Source organism: Durio zibethinus, chromosome 14 (assembly GCF_047325235.1).
Source record: "Durio zibethinus cultivar Kanyao isolate XHJ-2024 chromosome 14, ASM4732523v1, whole genome shotgun sequence".
Taxonomy (NCBI): Eukaryota; Viridiplantae; Streptophyta; class Magnoliopsida; order Malvales; family Malvaceae; genus Durio; species Durio zibethinus.
The window spans coordinates 8,828,398-8,846,923 of NC_143175.1; the positions used below are offsets into that span (position 1 = coordinate 8,828,398).

The 18,526-nt window shown below is 28.2% G+C and overlaps 1 protein-coding gene across 1 annotated transcript; it reads left to right on the plus strand.

Moving 5' to 3' along the window:
* The first annotated feature begins 9,740 nt into the window (after nt 1-9,740).
* On the plus strand, nt 9,741-17,160 carry LOC111295463 (calreticulin-3-like). The gene is made up of 14 exons (XM_022888960.2): nt 9,741-9,882; nt 11,631-11,738; nt 12,747-12,939; nt 13,746-14,004; nt 14,279-14,335; nt 14,419-14,466; nt 14,719-14,805; nt 14,891-14,948; nt 15,057-15,124; nt 15,209-15,301; nt 15,381-15,437; nt 15,541-15,630; nt 16,263-16,292; nt 16,898-17,160. Exons 1-14 carry the CDS (start codon nt 9,783-9,785, stop codon nt 16,907-16,909), a joined length of 1,260 nt encoding a protein of 419 aa, XP_022744695.1. The 5' UTR covers nt 9,741-9,782; the 3' UTR covers nt 16,910-17,160.
* The last annotated feature ends 1,366 nt before the right edge of the window (nt 17,161-18,526 follow it).

Consider the following 18,526-nt stretch of genomic DNA (forward strand, 5'->3'; position numbering starts at 1 on the left):
ACTTTATTCTATTACATTTTTACTTGCTTTCTTTTGCTAATACTACTATTAATAGTGAGATAAAGGGAAAAAAATGGAAAATAACAAACATTTACTCCTTTTAAAGAGAAAAAAAAAAGGATAAAAACTAGATATATTTGAAATTTGTATTTTCTTTTTGAAGCATACTAAAATCTCGTTATTTTATATTTTTTGTTAAATCTCTTACTCCTTTTACTTTGTACTAATAACATAAAAATATTAAATCAATATTATATAGGATTTTACTATAAAATACTAAAATCATTTTACTTTTTCTCATAGTTGCAAAATATTAAATATAAAATATCAATTTTATTTAATTTAAATGATTCGTGTTTGTAAATGCGATATTTAATAGATTTATTGTTAGTAATTTAGAATGTGATATATCTAATATTACATAGAAAAAATTATTGGAGAATAAACTTGATTTTATATTAATTTTACTTATATTCTAAATAATTATATTTGAACAAAAATAATTATTACATGACAAATGATCATAATTATTTAAATATAAATATATGATTGTTTATATAAGTCATGATTATTTAAATGACCATAACCATTTGAATAAAAATTTATGTCAATTCATTAATTATAAATGAAAATTTTGGTATAACTAGAGAGTTTGAGGTTTTATTATATTCTAAAAGTATAATTGCTTTTAAAAAAATATTCTTTACGTCTCAAAACTAAAATTATTTTATATTATTTTTATTTCATTATTTATTTTTTTAATAATTTAAAGGCAATTATGAATTTCATATTGGTCATAAGGAAGATACAAGGAAAAAAAATTGGCAAAGTTGGCAAAATCAACTTTTGAAGCAAACATGCAAAGCTTCAATTATCCAAATGGTTTCTTGGTAAAATAAATACTAAATAGAAGATAGGTTTCTTGTTATCTTTCTAGTTTTTATGTTCTACTAAAAAAATTGATGATTAATAATTCATAAAAAACTTTGAGTCTCATAGTATTTTGCTTTCTTTATTAACTATTCTTTTAATCTTTTGATTCTAAATTAAATTATTTAATTTATGATTTATGATTCATGATTTTATGGTATGTTATAAGTGGATTTTTTTAATCATGACATTGAATGGTCATGAGCATAAAATGGATATGAAGTATGAAAAGAAGAAAATGATGAAAACCTTATTGTAATAACTTGTGTTTTACAATAAGGCTTAAAGCTATAGAGGTAAAATGTTACAAAATAAGAAATATAATAAATAGAAATAATGATTAAATCAATTCTTATAATCAGCTAAATCAATATCTAATATTTTTTAAATAAATATCAAATATTCTTTAAATTAATATCAAATTAATCCAAAATATTATTGGAATATTACTAGAATAATACCATCAATTTAGAATATTACCTAAATATTACTAGAATATCATTGACACCCTTCACAAACTCAAGATGGTAATGTAGAGTCTAACTTGAGTTTAGATACTTGGACAAGAGTTGGCCAGATGGATGTGATTTGGTGAAGATATCTATTTTTTGATCAACACTTGTAACAGGAACAAGTCGAAGAGTTTGAACAAGTAGATGGTGATGAATAAAGTGATAATTAATTTCAATATGTTTAGTATGCTTATGAAAAATATCATTGTGAGCTATCCGAATGGTAGTAGCCATCGTAACCATAGAAGTTCTGATATGGCATTTGTAAGAGCTCGACACTCAGTTTCAGTGTTAGAGTGGGACACCACAGTTTATTTTTTACTTCACCAAGAATTAAGAAAAGAACCAATAAAGAAATAGTAACTTATAGTAGAATGACGATCAGTAGGATCTCCTGCCCAATCACCATCACAATAACAATGCAAGTCCAAAGAGAAACTAGAGAAAAAATACAAACAATGAAACATAGTACCTTTAACATATCGTAGGTTTTGAAGGACAGTAGCAAAATAAGTAGATCGAGAAGTAGACGAAAATTGACTAACCAAATGAACAACATAGGTAATGTCTAGACGAGTAACTATTAAGCATATGAGACTACCCGCTATAGTTCAATACAAAGAAGGGTCTGAAAGTGGTGTACCATCAGAAAAAGAAAGTTTTAAATTTTGTTCAAGTGGTGATGATATAATCTTACTATCAGTTAAACCTACTCGAACAATAAGATCAAGCATACTTTATTTAAAACAAATGTAAATCAGTAGAATCACTAGTGACTTTAAAGCCTAAAAAATAACTCAAAGAACCAAGATTTTTTATCTCAAACTTAGAATGAAGAAAAATCTTTAGATTTTGAATACCATTTACGTCATTACCCGTAATGATCATGTCATCTACATAAAAAAAGATAAGGGTAGTACCATTTTCAGTAGTGTAAGTAAAATGAGTAAAATCATGATTACTAGATGTAAAATTAAGTTATGCAACAGTGGTACTAAACTTCAAAAATCAAGCTTTAAGGCTTGCTTAAGATCATATAGAGTACATTGAAGATGACAAATCATATTGAAAGGTATAGATGAATCAAGATATGATTTTTTTTTTTTTGGTAAGATCACTATTTAAGAAGGTATTTTTAACATTTATTTGAAAGTTTAACCACATTCTAGCTATGGCAACAACTAATAGTGAATGAACAGATGGAAGACATGTAACTGAGGTGAAAGTCTTTTGATAGTCAATGCCATATTCTTGTGTAAATCTTTGAGCAACAAAATGAGTTTTGTAATGTTTCACTGACCTATCAGATGAAGTTTTGATCTTGTAGATCTACTTATAATCAATTACTGACTTATCAAAAAATCATTTAACAATATCCCAAGTATAAGTTTTTTCAATAACCTGAAGCTCTTCTACCATTACTTGTTGCCCCATAGGATTAGATACAAATTCATGAAATTGTGAGGTTCATGTAATATGGCTAAAACATAATAATAATGAAAATCACAAAGTTGAATATTGAGTTCCTTTACGTAAGTAGAACGATGAAATAGAGGTGTTATGTATGGTAAAGGGATAATTGTATCAATAGAAGCCTTAGTCAAATTAGACATAATAGGAGTAAAAGAAAATAGATCATTGTTTGAGTAAAAAGTACCTATAATAGTCTCTTCATTTGAAGAAAAATCAAAATATGAATTTGTAAAAATACATAAAGAAAAATATGGTGAAAGTAATAAAAACACATTAGTAAACCTTTTATGTTTCTAAAAAACTATATGTTTTGAGATGTGAAGACATTTAGACACTAGATCATAATGCCTATACCCATTGTGTTTTATACTATAACCCAAAAAACTATAAATCTATCTTTAGGTTCAAGTTTAATCTTTTTATAAGTAAAAAGTAGAATAAAGCAAGCACATTTAAAAACTTTGAGAGAAAGGTAATAAGGTACCTTATTGTATAAACACTTATAGAGAGACTGTGTGCCTAATACTGATGTAAGAACATGATTAATAGTATAAACAACAGTGAGAGCAATTTTACCTAAAAAATATTCAAGAAGAAAAGAGGAAATGAGAAGGGCACGAACTGTGCCAAGTATATAATGATATTTTCTTTCAGCCCGATCATTTTATTGTGAAATATATGGGTAAGACTTATGAGGAAGAGTTTTATCATCCTTTAACAAGTTATGAAATTTAATTTTTGTATATTCAGTAGCATTATTAGACCTGAAAATTTTTATTTCCCTAGAAAATTAAGTTTGTATCATATTATTGAATTCACAAAAAATTGATAAAAGTTTAGTTTTTTATTTGAATAAATATATTCAAGTATAACGAGAGAAATCATCAATAAATATGACAGTGTAACGTGAACCTTCTAAGATTGGTGTGGGAGCTGGACCCCAAATATCATAATAGACTAAATCAAAAGGAGCAGATGAGAAAGAATCATTTTTATTAAATGGTAAAACACTTTCCTTTTTAAGTTGACAAGACAAACAATTAAAATTATTATGAAAAATATACCTAAGATAGAAGTAAATGACTTTATTTAACAAATAGATGCATGTCCTAGCTTAGAATGCCATAAATCTAAAGAAATTGAAGAGTTGGTTGTTTGATATGTAGCAACAGCAATCAAATTTTATGAAAATTTCAAAGTTTCAAGCTCAAATAGTGTTCCAACCTTATGCCCTATCTCAATTTTCTGATCTGTTTGAGGATCCTGCACAATATAGTCATATCGTTGTGAAAAAAAAAAAATCAAAGCCAAGGTCACAACGTTGGCTAACAGAGTAAATTTAAGGCAAAATTAGGAACAAGTTAAACGTTAGATATACACAATTTTGAGATTTCAATATTACTAATATGGCTAGCTTTTAAGATAAATCTGTTTGTTGTTTTAATAATTGGACCATTAGGTACATGTATCTTGCTTTTGAATAAAGAAGGATCAACAATCATATGATTTCCACAGGCAGTATTAAATAACCAAATATTATCGGACGTAGCAATAGACATGGCAGAAATATAAGATCGAAATAATACTTAATTGAACAAAAATTAAATATCAGTGGTGGAGATTGTAATGGTTTCAGCAGAAGACTCAAAAGTATTTGATTCAGTGGTTATTGCCACAATAGTTTTGTTAGTGTAAGGATTATGAATTAGACTACCATTATGATGATATTTAGCTCTACATTTTCTGAACAAGATGATTAGTCCTTCTATATTGTGAACAAGACTTGTGAAAAGTAGAGCTAGTATTTTTTTGAAAAATAGTAGCAACAATAATAATATCAGCATTATGAGTCTGACTCATACCCAATCGAGTTTCCTCATATATCAATTTCATAAAGGCATTATCTATAGTTGGTAAGGGATATTGATGCAAAAGTGAAGATCTAGTATTCTTAAATTCATCTCGAAATACCATTAGAAATTGAATAAGATGAATTTGATTTTAATAAGTAATAAAATTACTAGCATCACTTTCATCATTGAATTTTAGCTCAAAATTTTCAAGCATGTCCCATAAATGTTGTATTTTAGAATGAAAATCATCAATTGACTGACCTGGTTCTTGATGAAAGTGAGACAAAGTGTTAAAATATGATATTGATGAGCAAAGGTAGTAGAGCTATACCATGTGACAAAAAATTTCAAGCATCTTTAGCAAGTTCAAATCACCCAAAATATACATTAATAGAAGAAACAGTGGTGTTAGTGAACCATATAAGAATTTGATAATTCTCAAAATGTAAATTAATAAAAGAAACACTGGTGTTAGTGAACCATGTAAGAATTTGATGATTCTTACTTTCCATTTTTATAGTCGATCTGTTAATTTATCAACAGATTCTTCTTTTTTTTCTTTCTAGTGCTTTGCATTCTTCTGTAATAATAAGCCATAATTTCATTCCTTTTAGATAATTATGCATAATTGTAACCCATCGATTGTAGTTATTTTCATCAAAGATAATCGAAATTGGTTGTACATTTTCTCATTGAATACTACCATTAAGCTCTTAAAAAAATGAAATAGAGATGTGAGAAGTTATAAGTATTGACATAAAAGATGAATCTTGAAAATGGGAAGAGAAACCAAAAAAAAAAAAAAAATTGAAGCACAGAAGCAAAAATAAAGTTAGAAATGAAAATTAACCAAGGATGAGAATAAGCAAATATTGATTATTCAAAGGTGGTTCACCTTTAGAATGAATCATTAAATCGCTCTAACACCATGAAAAGGAAGAAAATGATAAAAATTTTATTGTAATGACTTATGTTTTACAATGAGGCTTAAAGCCTATTTATACAAAGGTACAATGTTACAAAATAAAAAATATAATAAATAAAAATAATGACTAAATCAATTTTTATAATTAGCTAAATCAATATATAATATTCTCTAAATCAATAAAGTACTTGCTACCTTTGGTTGTAAATCTTTTATAACCTAGTTATATTTTGGTAAAACCATGGTTATAAAATCAAAATGATTAAATTCTTGAGAATTATTTTAAGACATAAAAGAAATTGTGAATTTATAAATTTTTTCAAAAAAGAAACAAGCATATATGTTCTTATCATAAAATTATATTTTATGGTCCATATTCCATAATTGCATTTTATTGATAAGAGAATAATGCATAATTTTTATTATTTGATTTATATAATATTATTTTGACAAGGAATAAACATATTGTCTAAGATCACCTCAATTGAATTGGAGAAGTTATATAATTTCTTGTAATAAGATAAAATTGCTTTCTATTTATTGGGTAAAAAATTTCATGTATTTTATAATTTGGACACAAAATTTATAGTACTATTTGGTTATATATGCAATTATAATTGTTTTTAATGACATGGACCATGGTGAATATGGCTTTAGTGTCCATGATAAAATGATTTTTGACTATCTAAAGAGTTGGAATGAAAGTCTCAAAAGAAGACTATAACAACTATAAGTTTACTAGTTTTGATGGTGATTATATTTGACATCATACTTATTAATGCATATTCTCATATTAAGTTGAAATAAAAGTTTTAAAACTTTTATGAAAAGTAAATATTAAGATATAAAATATTTACTAGTTATCTTTCACTTAGGATGAATTTGGAGGCCTTTTACTTAAACGAAAACAACCATCAAATACTAAAAAGATAAATGAAATGGCAACTTAATTAAGTATGTATGATATCTTGATAATTAAATAGAATATTCTTTAATAAAAGAATGGAAATTTGCATATAATGGGGGTGATAAGAATCAAAAGAAATAAAAATTGCTATCATAGTGTTGTAAGATTTTAGTTTAATTTTATGAGTAAATTATACAAGCTAATAAGTTTAGTACAACTTATTAAAGTAAAATCATAAAATGTCCTTAAATATCTTAAAAAGACTAAAATGGCTTGGTTTATTCATTGAGTGTATCCAATTGCACTAGAAGTATAATTGTATTAAAGATGTATAAAAGTATAGATGTAGAATGGTTGAAATTTATAAGTATAGAGTTATAGCCACAACTAATACCAACTATTCTTAAAATGACAAGAATAAGAAAACAATGTTTAGAGCATATAAATGATATGCAAAATGAAAAGTTTAAATATATTAGCCTATAAAGTGATTATATTAGAGATTTAATCCTAAGTGGGGGTAATTACCATAAAAGAAATTTGAATTCCAGTATATTTAGTTAGTAGTACAAATAAAATGGGTTTAAGCCCCTACTATTAGGCACCAAAAATGGAAACTAAACTTTAAATTAGTAATATCTAATTACAAAATTTAATGGGTAAAAACAAGTTATTATTATGTGTATGTTAAATACTAGTAAAACCCATTCAAATTTAAAAACTGGTGTGGTCCATTACATAAGGAGAATACGTTTTTATACTCTTAATGGGGTTTATTATTTAAATGTCTAAAGTAATGAAGAGATTATGAACATTCTACCTACATAAATATAAAAGTGGTGCCGCTTCAAAAAGAAAAATTAAGGTTTCTCTTGTAAATGTTTATGAATAGGATAAACACATGATCATAATAGTACTGAAGTGATTATAAATTTTTGACAGAAGAATAAGTAAATATTATGTGTATTATATTTTCATTTCTAACACTAGGAGTTGGTGTTTAATATGCAGATACCATCAACTTTGTTAAAATTCTAAGGTATATATGCTACTTAAATGTTTAAATTGAGAGATACTTTCTTATGTTTATAATATTTATTATGTGAAAAGTTAAAGATTAAGTATCAACATTCCAAACTAGTGGGGGATTGTTGATGGTTTAGAATGTAGTGCATCCCACATTAGATAGAAAGAATTAATTATTGGTAAATAGACTTGGTTTTTGCATTCATTTTATTCATATTTTAAATAATTATATTTGAATAAAAATAATTATTATATAACAAATGGTTATAATTATCTAACATAAATATATTTTCATCCCTTGTTACTTAGAATTATGACATGTGGACTGCCACATATGCAACCTTCGTTTGCCATGTAGGACTATTAAGTTGCCATATATTCATTGTAAGTTGCCGAGTCATTCAACCTTAATTATCCATCTTTTATGTCTTTCATCTTTTAGTGTCTAGAGCCAAGAACGCTTCATCTTCCATTCTTGATCTACTACCTCTTTAGTATTTGTATTCTTCTTTCGATTATTTTTAAAAAAATTATTCGTTTTTCTTATTCAAAAGACAATGAATCTTCTTTACAACCTGAAAGGAGATGAATTGGTACTATTCAAATTCTTCATGTAAGTAACCGATTTATATCCCCTACTCATTATTATTTATTTATTGCTTTCAATTTTCATTCTAAAAAAAAAAAAGTCATTCATCTTACCTTTTATTGTAATTATAAATATTTTTTTCACTTAATTTTATAAAAAATTCATTCTTTATATTGAAAAGTTGAGTGAGTACATTCGTCCATAAAAGTATTCTCTTAAATAGACATTGATTGCCAAATTTTAGGTCATAACTCTTTCTCTTCTTCTTCCAAATTATTTTTTGTTTCTTGCTTTTATCTTTTTTTTTTTTTAAATAAAAATTTCCCCTTCTATTGAAATCTAGAAATAGAATAATCTTCTCATGATTTGAAGAATCCACTTGAACCAAAAAAAAAAAAATCATTGTCTTATAAGGAATTATCAAATTTAAAATTTGGATAATAATTATCTTATCACCTATTTTTAATTTAGGTTATTTGCAATCTCTTTTGCAATGCAAGTATTTTTTTTTAATTTTCTCAATTATAAAAATTATATTTTATTATATTATTATCATTGTGTTATTTTTTTATTTAATAATAAAGATTTTAATGAAATAATATGAAATAAATCACAACAATTGATTAGTAACTTTGGTTTTCTTTTAATTTCTTTTATTTTTTTGAAGATGAAATGAGTAAGAGATTTTATTTGGGATTGTGAGTTAATTCATAATTTAACTAAGATTCATTTACTTTTTTAATTGTGAAAAATATGACATTTTTTTTATTTCTACCCATTATGACTTTTTCATTTTTAAAATCTATGAGATATTTAAAATGTGTTAAAAAAAGTGTTCATAATTCTTTTATCTTTTGAAATATATATTTTTTTGTTATAGTATATATTAAATAATAAAATGATAAGCCGCAATAATGCACGAGTTGTTATCTTATTTAAATATAAATAGATAGTTATTCATATAAGTCTTGATTATATAAATTGTTATAATTATTTGAATAAAATTTATATCTATTCATTTATTATAAATAAATATTTTAGTATAATTATTTTTATTACTTCTTATTAGAGAATTTGATGCTTTATTATATCTTAAAAATATAATTACTTTTAAAAAAATATTTTTCACGTCGTAAAATCAACTCTATTGTTTGTTTTTTTTTTTTAACATTTAAAATTTAAATTTCACGACCTATCTCACACTATGATCTCTTTGTATATAAAAAAAGAAATATATATATATATATTTTCATTCCAAATTCCAAATGTCTAAGAGAATTGGACGTTGCAACGTCGACCTTACTTCTTATTGGCCAGAATACCCACAAGGTCCAAATTATTACAAATATGTGGGGTCATAACGTAATTAAGTGGAAAATACTGGATTAATTTTCTTGTCCCAACTTCATCTAACCTCCCACCAGAATGATGTCCCAGAGTCAAATTTGAAATAATAATGGCATTACCGTAAATACTTGGAGTACCTAGGTCAATGATTTATTAAACATTCTATAACTAGACCAATGGCGCTTCCCAGCAGGCAGTGGTGGTCACCCGTTCTCAGCTAATGGCGCAACATTCTTCAACTGTCACGCTTAAGCTGCTGCTTCTATTGTTTTTGTTTCGGTCTTCTATTTCGGAGATTATTTTTGAAGAGCGATTTGAAGGTACTGCTTTTTTTTGCTTGCTTTTCAATATTGCTACTTCTTTCATACTTTTCAGCTTTTTTATTACCGTTGGAAAAGGTGAAGGATATTATTACTATTATCCAACTTTCACTGGGATGCTTTGCTTTTTTTTTTTTTTTTTTTTTCTCTCTCCAAGGGATTGCTTCGTTTGGTTATTGAGACAAAAACGAAAACAAAAGAATTTTGAAATTTTGGTTTTGCAACGTCATCAACCGAAAAATCTTTGTCAGGCTGTTAACCAACTGCTTTGTATTGTCAGCTGTTCTCTGACTGTTTTTTTTTTTTTTCTTATTCTCTGTTTGGTTGTGGGAAAATTTTGGAAGGAAAGAAGCAAGAATTTTGAAGTAAAAATGTGGTTGGAACTGAAATGACACCCTTTGCCATGCTATTATTGCTAGCTGAGGGGAAGCAACACTGATTTTTTTTTTTCTTTTTCAGGCATTGACTAGTCTAGTGTCTAAGTCAATCAAATTTTGAACACTTACTTTTTCATTTTTTTTAGTTAATTTTAATTTCCGGGGTCTATTCTCTTATGGTATCGAAGATAAGCAGTCTTTTTTATTAAAAAAATAAGAATTTCATTGAATCTTGTAACAGCTCAGTGATTTTGCTTGAAAAACTTTGCTTTCGGTGGATCATAAGAACAGTGCTAGGAAAGGGAAAGGAAGAAGAAAAGAGAATAGCGAGACGATCCCTTTATCTTTATATCTTCCTCTTTTGTGTTTTTGGCACCTGAAGAACACTGAAAAAGATGACCAAAAATTTAAAGCCAACTTTATCTTTTTTACTTATTATTTTTTTTCTTTCTAACGGCATTAGGAAAATTTGTTGTTTTTTTTTATTATGTAGTTTAGTTCTGTTGCTTCATACAGTTATCTTAAGAGGAGGCATCAATCAGATTTAAAGTTCAAATTTCAGCACTTACAATCCATTTCTATATCCCCAAACTGCAACAATCCTTTGCACCAAAAAAATTGTGCTCTTTAGTCTCTCAGTCAAAATGATTTGTAGTTTAAGCATCATTTTTTATACAGGAGGATTTATCCGTAATTTGTGGCTGATTGGTTGACTAGAGTGTCTAAATAAAGTAAAGAGAGAAAAATAGAAGAGAGTGTTTATAGATGCAAATCATGTTGAAAAAAAGGTACTTTTCCTGGTTTACCACAGATACGAGGCAACCATTGTTTTCAAGGGAAGGGATTATTAGTTCTTTGATTTATAAGATAACAACTTCAACTTTGAACTTGCCTTCCTTTTTTAGTTTTAAGTTTGTTTTTGTCTTTCCCAAAAGAGTAAGACTTATCAATTTTGAATCATAGTTTCAAGTGACATTCTATTTGGCTGATGTTATGTTTAATGAGACAACCAACATTTTGCCCCCCTCCATTCTTGCATTTTGTCTCAGCAACAAAAAAATGGAGCTTTGAAATTGGTTAATTTATATTCACCATTTATTTGTTCATCATCGTTTGGCCTGACTTTTTGTCTTGTAAAAAACCTTGTGTCACCACAATTTCAGTCTTCTCAATGTTTGTTGTTTTTCCTGAATGAAATGCATAACAGCAATACTTTTGTGGTTAACTTTAGAGTACAATAGCTTGCAGTCTCTGAAACTCATATATATATATTTGATTGTATATGATACTTCTATACATTAGAACTTCGACTCTTAACATATTTTTTTGCTTGTTGTACCCTACATTGGTATCATCTGATGTTGTGAACAGATGGATGGCAAAAGCATTGGGTAAAATCGGATTGGAAAAGAATTGAAGGAAAAGCTGGAGCATTTAAGCATACACCTGGAAAGTGGTCTGGAGATCCTGACGATAAGGGTATGATCTCAACTTTTCTTGCTGGTTATATTCCAAAAGGACTGGTGTTCTTTCAAAACTAGAGAACATTGGGAAATAAATGAACAGCATAGCTATTTTGAATATCATTATAACTTCAGTCAATATTACACAAACAGGAACTCTCTTGTGGTTTTGATAGCTTTATACAGAATTAACCTCATAATTAGTTGCTCTTAACCATGCTGTCACCTTGGCTGTAAAACCTTGCTTTTGAAATAAGTAAACTACTTTAATCATTATTTTTCTCTCATTTTGATTAAAAGTGATAGCATACTTGGTCAGAAACATTCATAGTTTGCTTTTTTATGTAGATCTCTCTGTGAATGAAAATTGTGTTTTCTAATCTGGGAACTTACATTTACATAAGATTTCATTCTGAAAAATGGCAATTTCCAGAAAAATTTGCAAAATGTTATATTGTTCTGGTTATTATGTTTTGCGATTAGAGGTAACAAAATGAAATTGAACTGGAAAACCAGGATAAAACCCGAATCAGAATCACCCGAATTGATAAAAAAGTCAAAGATCCAACCCTGAAAAAATATGAACCTAGAACCATCCGAACTGGATAGTACCAGAAGTTTAGATTTATCTGATCAAAACCGGTAATAACCCAAATTTAATACTAAAAATGCAAGTTTTAATTATGAATTTTATTCTCAACCGAACTTGAAAGGACTGGAATCTGGAACGACCTAAGCACGAAATGATCTAAACCCAAAATTCAATCCAAACCTGAAATACCGGATTTGGACCAGCCTGAACTTGCCTGTTTTACACCTCTATTTGCCACGAATATTAACTTAAATGATTGATGTTTACTTTACCAAGCTGTTTTATGATAATCACTCGGCTCTCAATCAAATCCACGTGACTGCTAAATTGAACTTTTCCCCCTTTTCTATTGGTTTTCCTTTTGATAATCTGCACTTGATGGCTAAGGCAAGTGAGCTAGCTTGTTTGTTGACAATGCCTGTAATTCTGTAGGTATTCAGACGTCTGGTGATGCCAAACACTTTGCAATATCTGCAAAGATACCTGAGTTTACAAATAAGAACAGGACATTGGTCCTCCAGTATTCTATAAGGTTTGAGCAAGACATTGAATGTGGTGGCGGTTACATAAAGCTTCTCTCTGGATTTGTCAATCAAAAGAAATTTGGAGGGGACACCCCATATAGGTTTGTATCAAAATTAATCAATCAAAGATCTTTTAAATGCAAATTTCTAGCACTTGGATCTCTTTTTCTTATATTATATTATAAATATGCTGTATCACTCGTGCCATTTGGTATTCATGTGGTTGTCTTATCTGCATATCTTTTACATGATCTTATAGTAATGTAAACTTCCTATTCAGGATGAAAACTATGCAAGGTTATCCTTTTTTATTTTCTAATGCAGTATGGGTTGATGATGATAAAGCTGTTATTTGACTTGTAATCTTGAACTTGTAATTTAGGGTGATTGACCTGCATAAAACAACTTAGATAAGTTTTTTTTTTTTTTTTTTTTTGGGGGGGGGGGGGTAGTGTGGGGCTGAGGGGCAGAGAACTTATTTTAGTGGATGAGGTGAAGGAAAACTTGTGAGATAAAATAATGAAAAAAAATAGATTTGAGCGATGATTTTACTTCTGAGATTGGGAATTTTGAGGTTTGATTCCTAAAAAAGTTCTACCTAACAAATTGATCATCAAGGTTTCTCGGAGGTCCAAAACTCTGAATAAAGTAATTATGTGCAAATATTCATATTTTTTCATGTTTGCTCCAAGTTACTTAATGTATTTTTGACTTGTTCTATTTCTTAATAGATTCCTTTTACCCTTGAACATGAATATTTTAATTAATTGCTGGGATGCTTTTCTCACCAGCCATAGAGCGAACTTCTTGAGTGATGGCTTCTACAATTTTTTCAATTCTTTTCTATTTTTTTACTTGTTTGAGAATTTTTTTTTGACTAACCTCACTTTTTCTTTATTTCCTACAGCTTAATGTTTGGGCCAGATTTATGTGGTACTCAAACAAAAAAGCTTCATGTTATACTTTCTTACCAGGGCCAGAATTACCCTATCAAGAAGGAGTTGGAATGTGAAACAGACAAGTTAACTCATTTCTACACATTTATTCTTAGACCGGATGCAAGTTATAGTATCCTTATTGATAATCGCGAAAGGGATTCTGGAAGTATGTATACAGACTGGGATATTCTCCCCCCACGGAAAATCAAAGATGTCAAAGCTAAAAAGGTTACAGTTGAGCTTAGAAACCATCATAATTTAGTTTGGACTATTTAATTTAACACTTTAGTTAATTTTTTCCTATGGAAATCTTATTTCCAATATTGACTGTAAGTTCATCCTTTCTCCATGAGAGAGAACGGTACTTTCTTCAAACATATTAGTTAGGGCTGCTTTATGGTTGACCTTATTTACAATTGAATATGATTTTAGCCTTACTCCATGAAGTCTGTTTTTTTTTTAACTTCAAATTTTAAAAACTTCAAATTTCCATCTTTTGCAGCCTGCTGACTGGGATGATAGAGAATATATTGAAGATCCTAATGCCACGAAACCTGAGGTAATCATCTTTTATCTTAATGATTTTCCACTTGATATATAATTTCAATTCAATATATACCTAACCTCCTCTTGGTGTTGCAGGGGTATGATTCAATTCCAAAAGAAATTCCTGATCCTAAAGCTAAAGAGGTTAGTTTGTTACTTATGAAGCGACAATGTTAAGCCATTAGCCATGCACCTAGATATGTTTACCTGGCAACAGCTCCCTCTCTCATGCTGCTGGCATAATCATAGTGCTCCTATCTTTTCCATCTTTTCTCTTATTTCCATTTTTTACAATCAGTTATTTATTCGGCTATTTAAGGCATAGAATTAGAAGGGGGACGGATGGGGAGAAGGAAAGAAAACCATATTGTGACTCATTTTATTTTCACTGTTTAGCCTGATAATTGGGATGAAGAGGAAGATGGTATTTGGAAAGCACCAAAGATACCAAACCCAAAATACAAAGGACCGTGGAAACCCAAGGTATGCTTTAAAGCTAACAAGTAAACTTGAAGTCTAATTTTTTAACTGCAGCTTCTCATTAGTACAATCTTTCTGTACACTACAGAAAATCAAGAACCCTAATTATAAAGGGAAATGGAAGATTCCTTACATTGACAATCCAGGTATTCTGTAATACATCTTTATATTTCCTTGTGTCTTTTCAGGATAATAATCTTTTGAATTGAAGAATTTGCAACAAAGATTTTAATGATAACCTTGTCTCTCTCCAGAGTTTGAAGATGATCCTGATCTTTATGTGCTTAAGCCAATCAAATATGTGGGCATTGAAGTTTGGCAGGTAGCTCTGTCAAACATAACTATCAGTTTACTAGGTTGGGATAGCCTACATATATATGATGCAATCTTGAAAAACAACGTGCAGGTGAAGGCTGGTTCAGTTTTTGACAATGTTTTGATCTGTGACGATCCGGATTATGCAAAACAAGTGGTAGATGAAGTGTTTGCCAACCGGGAGGTGTGCCCTGCTCTTTCTCCTTATACTAGTAGATGATTCTCAATAGCGTGCCTAATTTTCATTTGTTTTGAGCTTTCAGGTGGAGAAAGAGGCATTTGAAGAAGCTGAGAAAGTAAGAAAAGCACAAGAGGAAGAGGTTATTGACGAAACTTTGCTCCCCATAGTTATCCATAAATTCTATGATGAACTTTGGTTTTCTTGAATAGCGTTTTTAAGTCATTCGAGTCCAACATCTACAGGAAGCTCAAAGAGCAAGAGAGGAAGGAGAGAAGAGAAGAAGAGAAAGGGGTTATGATCGACGATACCGGGATAGGAGGCACTATACAAGGGTTTGTATTTTACATACTATAACCTCTTTAATTCTTAGATGTAGCATCAGTGTTAAAATGACCAAGAAACTAAAAGAAACTTAGCAACAAATTCTCATTTCTGAATTTCTATTCTCAAGCTTGATTATCAATTTGCAAAATCTCAAGTATCCAGACAAGAAAGAGATGGAAACCATGTTGGACTGCCAACTAGGTATTTCAGGCATACACATCTTAGGTGAAAATTTGGAAAGTAGAACTTATACATGTGGGATTTATTTGGTTGTTTTTTAATTTTTGAATTTTGTTATGAGTAATTATTTGAAACATTAGCAGTGAAATTTTTTAACTCCACAAGCGCGGTTAAGATGATAACACATGTCCCACTTTTTTTTTAAATTAATTGTTTTAAATATATAAGGGACATGTATCATTATTTTAATCTCGCTTGTAGAGTAAAAAAAATTCAATTGTCAGTATATTTGATAATTTAAAGAAAAGAGGTCTGCTTTGAGGATGGAAAATTAAAAGTGGATATTTGATATAAATTCAACTGGATGTTGTAATTTGACATTGAATGTTTATCTTATCTAACTTTTCAATCAAACTGCCATGAAGAAGTACAACTTCTAACGGAGATGTTGTCTTTGCAGCATCCACGTGATTACATGGATGATTATCATGTAAGTATCAGCCTCTACTTTACCCATTTTTTCCTGACAAAATGCTATCTTATATGGAAATGCTTCCTAATTATTTTCACATAAGAGGTGTAAACGAATCGAAATGATTGAACATTGCTATGTTTGTGATCTGTTTGTTTGGTCAACGAATTTTGAAATATTATTCGTGATTGGTTGTTAGACTTAATAAACAAACATGAATGAATAGAAATTGAACTTGTTAATAAATTGTTCGTCGAACGCTCTGTTATCCAATAAGAACAAACTTTGCTATGTTCGTTATCTGTTCATTTAATTAACGTCATTTAATTAACGAATCCTGATGTTTATGAATGTTTATTAAGCTTAATAAATGAACATAACAAATAAACACCAAATTTATTCACAAACTGTTAAATTTTTTGTACATTTACACCCTTACATATAATTCACTTCCGTTCCTAACAATTCTTAACTCTACATATTTTATTGAAGAAGTAAATCAAACATCTTTTATTTGTTTATTTATTTATCTATTTATTCTATCGAAGGCAGCATAACATCCTTAAGAAGGTGCAGAAAACACCTTGATCATGCAATAACAAGTCCTTTTATTTGGTTTGCAGGATGAGCTTTGAAGGGTTTTTCTTGCTCCTGCCTCCCCCTTGTTTGGTGTTAACTTTGTCTTTCATGTCCACAATCGTGGCTACCAAAGCTGAACCAACAGAGTTTCCCTGAGAGTAGCATTTTGTGTCCTAAATTATTGTAAACTTTTTTGATCTCATTCTGCTTGGAAATTACATAAACGCGAGAAAGATATAATAATAATAAGGTTAAATTATGCAACAGATATCTTTACTTTAATTAAATAATAAAATTAATTTCTTTATCTTAATGTGTTTAAATTAGAAACTTATATTTTATTTAATAGTCGAATTTAGTAAAATTGTTAATGATTTAAAATTTTTTTGTTAAAATAATTGATGTGATATTTTAACTTTTTTTGACGTAAAAATTTACTTTGCTGACGTATAAAGTTTATGTGGTAAAAAATATAATATGATAAATATAAATGTAAAAAGATAAAACAAAAAAATTAAATTATTTTTTTTGTTTTAAATATTTTTACAAAAAAATTTATAAACTATAATAAGTTACAAAATTTACATTTGATCAAATGATTAATAAAAATACAACAATTAAAATATAGTATAAAAAATTAACAAAAAACTCTAATCGCAACATATGTAATACAATAATTTAATATTGTTATTTATTTTATTAATTATTATTTTTATATTAAAATAATTTAAAATATATTTAAAATAATAAAAAATTCATAAATAATAATAATAATAATAATTTTTGACATAAAAACGAGGAGGCTATTTCTAGTACAAAGAAAGCAAATCTCAAAGTCATATCATAGAGAACAAGTAGTGAAAACACCCATTGTTGTGTAACCATTATTGTTAGCTTAAAATATGCTTGAAATATGTTATCAAATCACTATCTTACACTTGCAAATTTAAAAATAAATAAATACTTTAATCAATATGCAAAAACTCAAAATAAGCAATAACATTTAAAAATGAAATTAAGCATATCCATAATAGAACACATATACGTTATAGAAGTGAGATAAAAAGATAAGTGACTGCAAAAGAATAACTCATTGTCAAACACATATATAAATTATCAGGTAAAAAAAGACATGAGAGTAATAGAAGCCTCATCACCATTAACCAATACATTTTCAACATGGTGATCATGAGTGTACTAATGCTATCAACATTATCAACAACTAATTATGGCTTTTTTCCTTTATAAATATAAAAACCTTCCCTTTCATTTATTGGTACATGCATAGGTACACTTGAAATAACTTTCAAAATCACTAATAGGATTATGTAGTGTAGCAGATTGATGTAAAAAGATCAAGCAAAAATTATGAGTTGATAAAAATGGCAATGCAGGTTAATCAAAAGAGAAATAAAATTAAAACCATATTTTTAAGACAGAAAAAAAGCTATAAAGAGGCGTGCTCACTTATTCAAGGAAACATTTTAAATAAATGAATTTCTTGCAATAAAAAAAATAAAATAAGATAAAGATATTTAAAATACCTAAAATTTTACTCTTTCAATTAAAGCCCATGTCTACACTTGGAAAATAATTACAAAAAAATAAAATTGAAGGCGTTAAGGGCATGTTGAGAATTCTGTTATGCCAAACTAAAACATCTTTAATCTTCT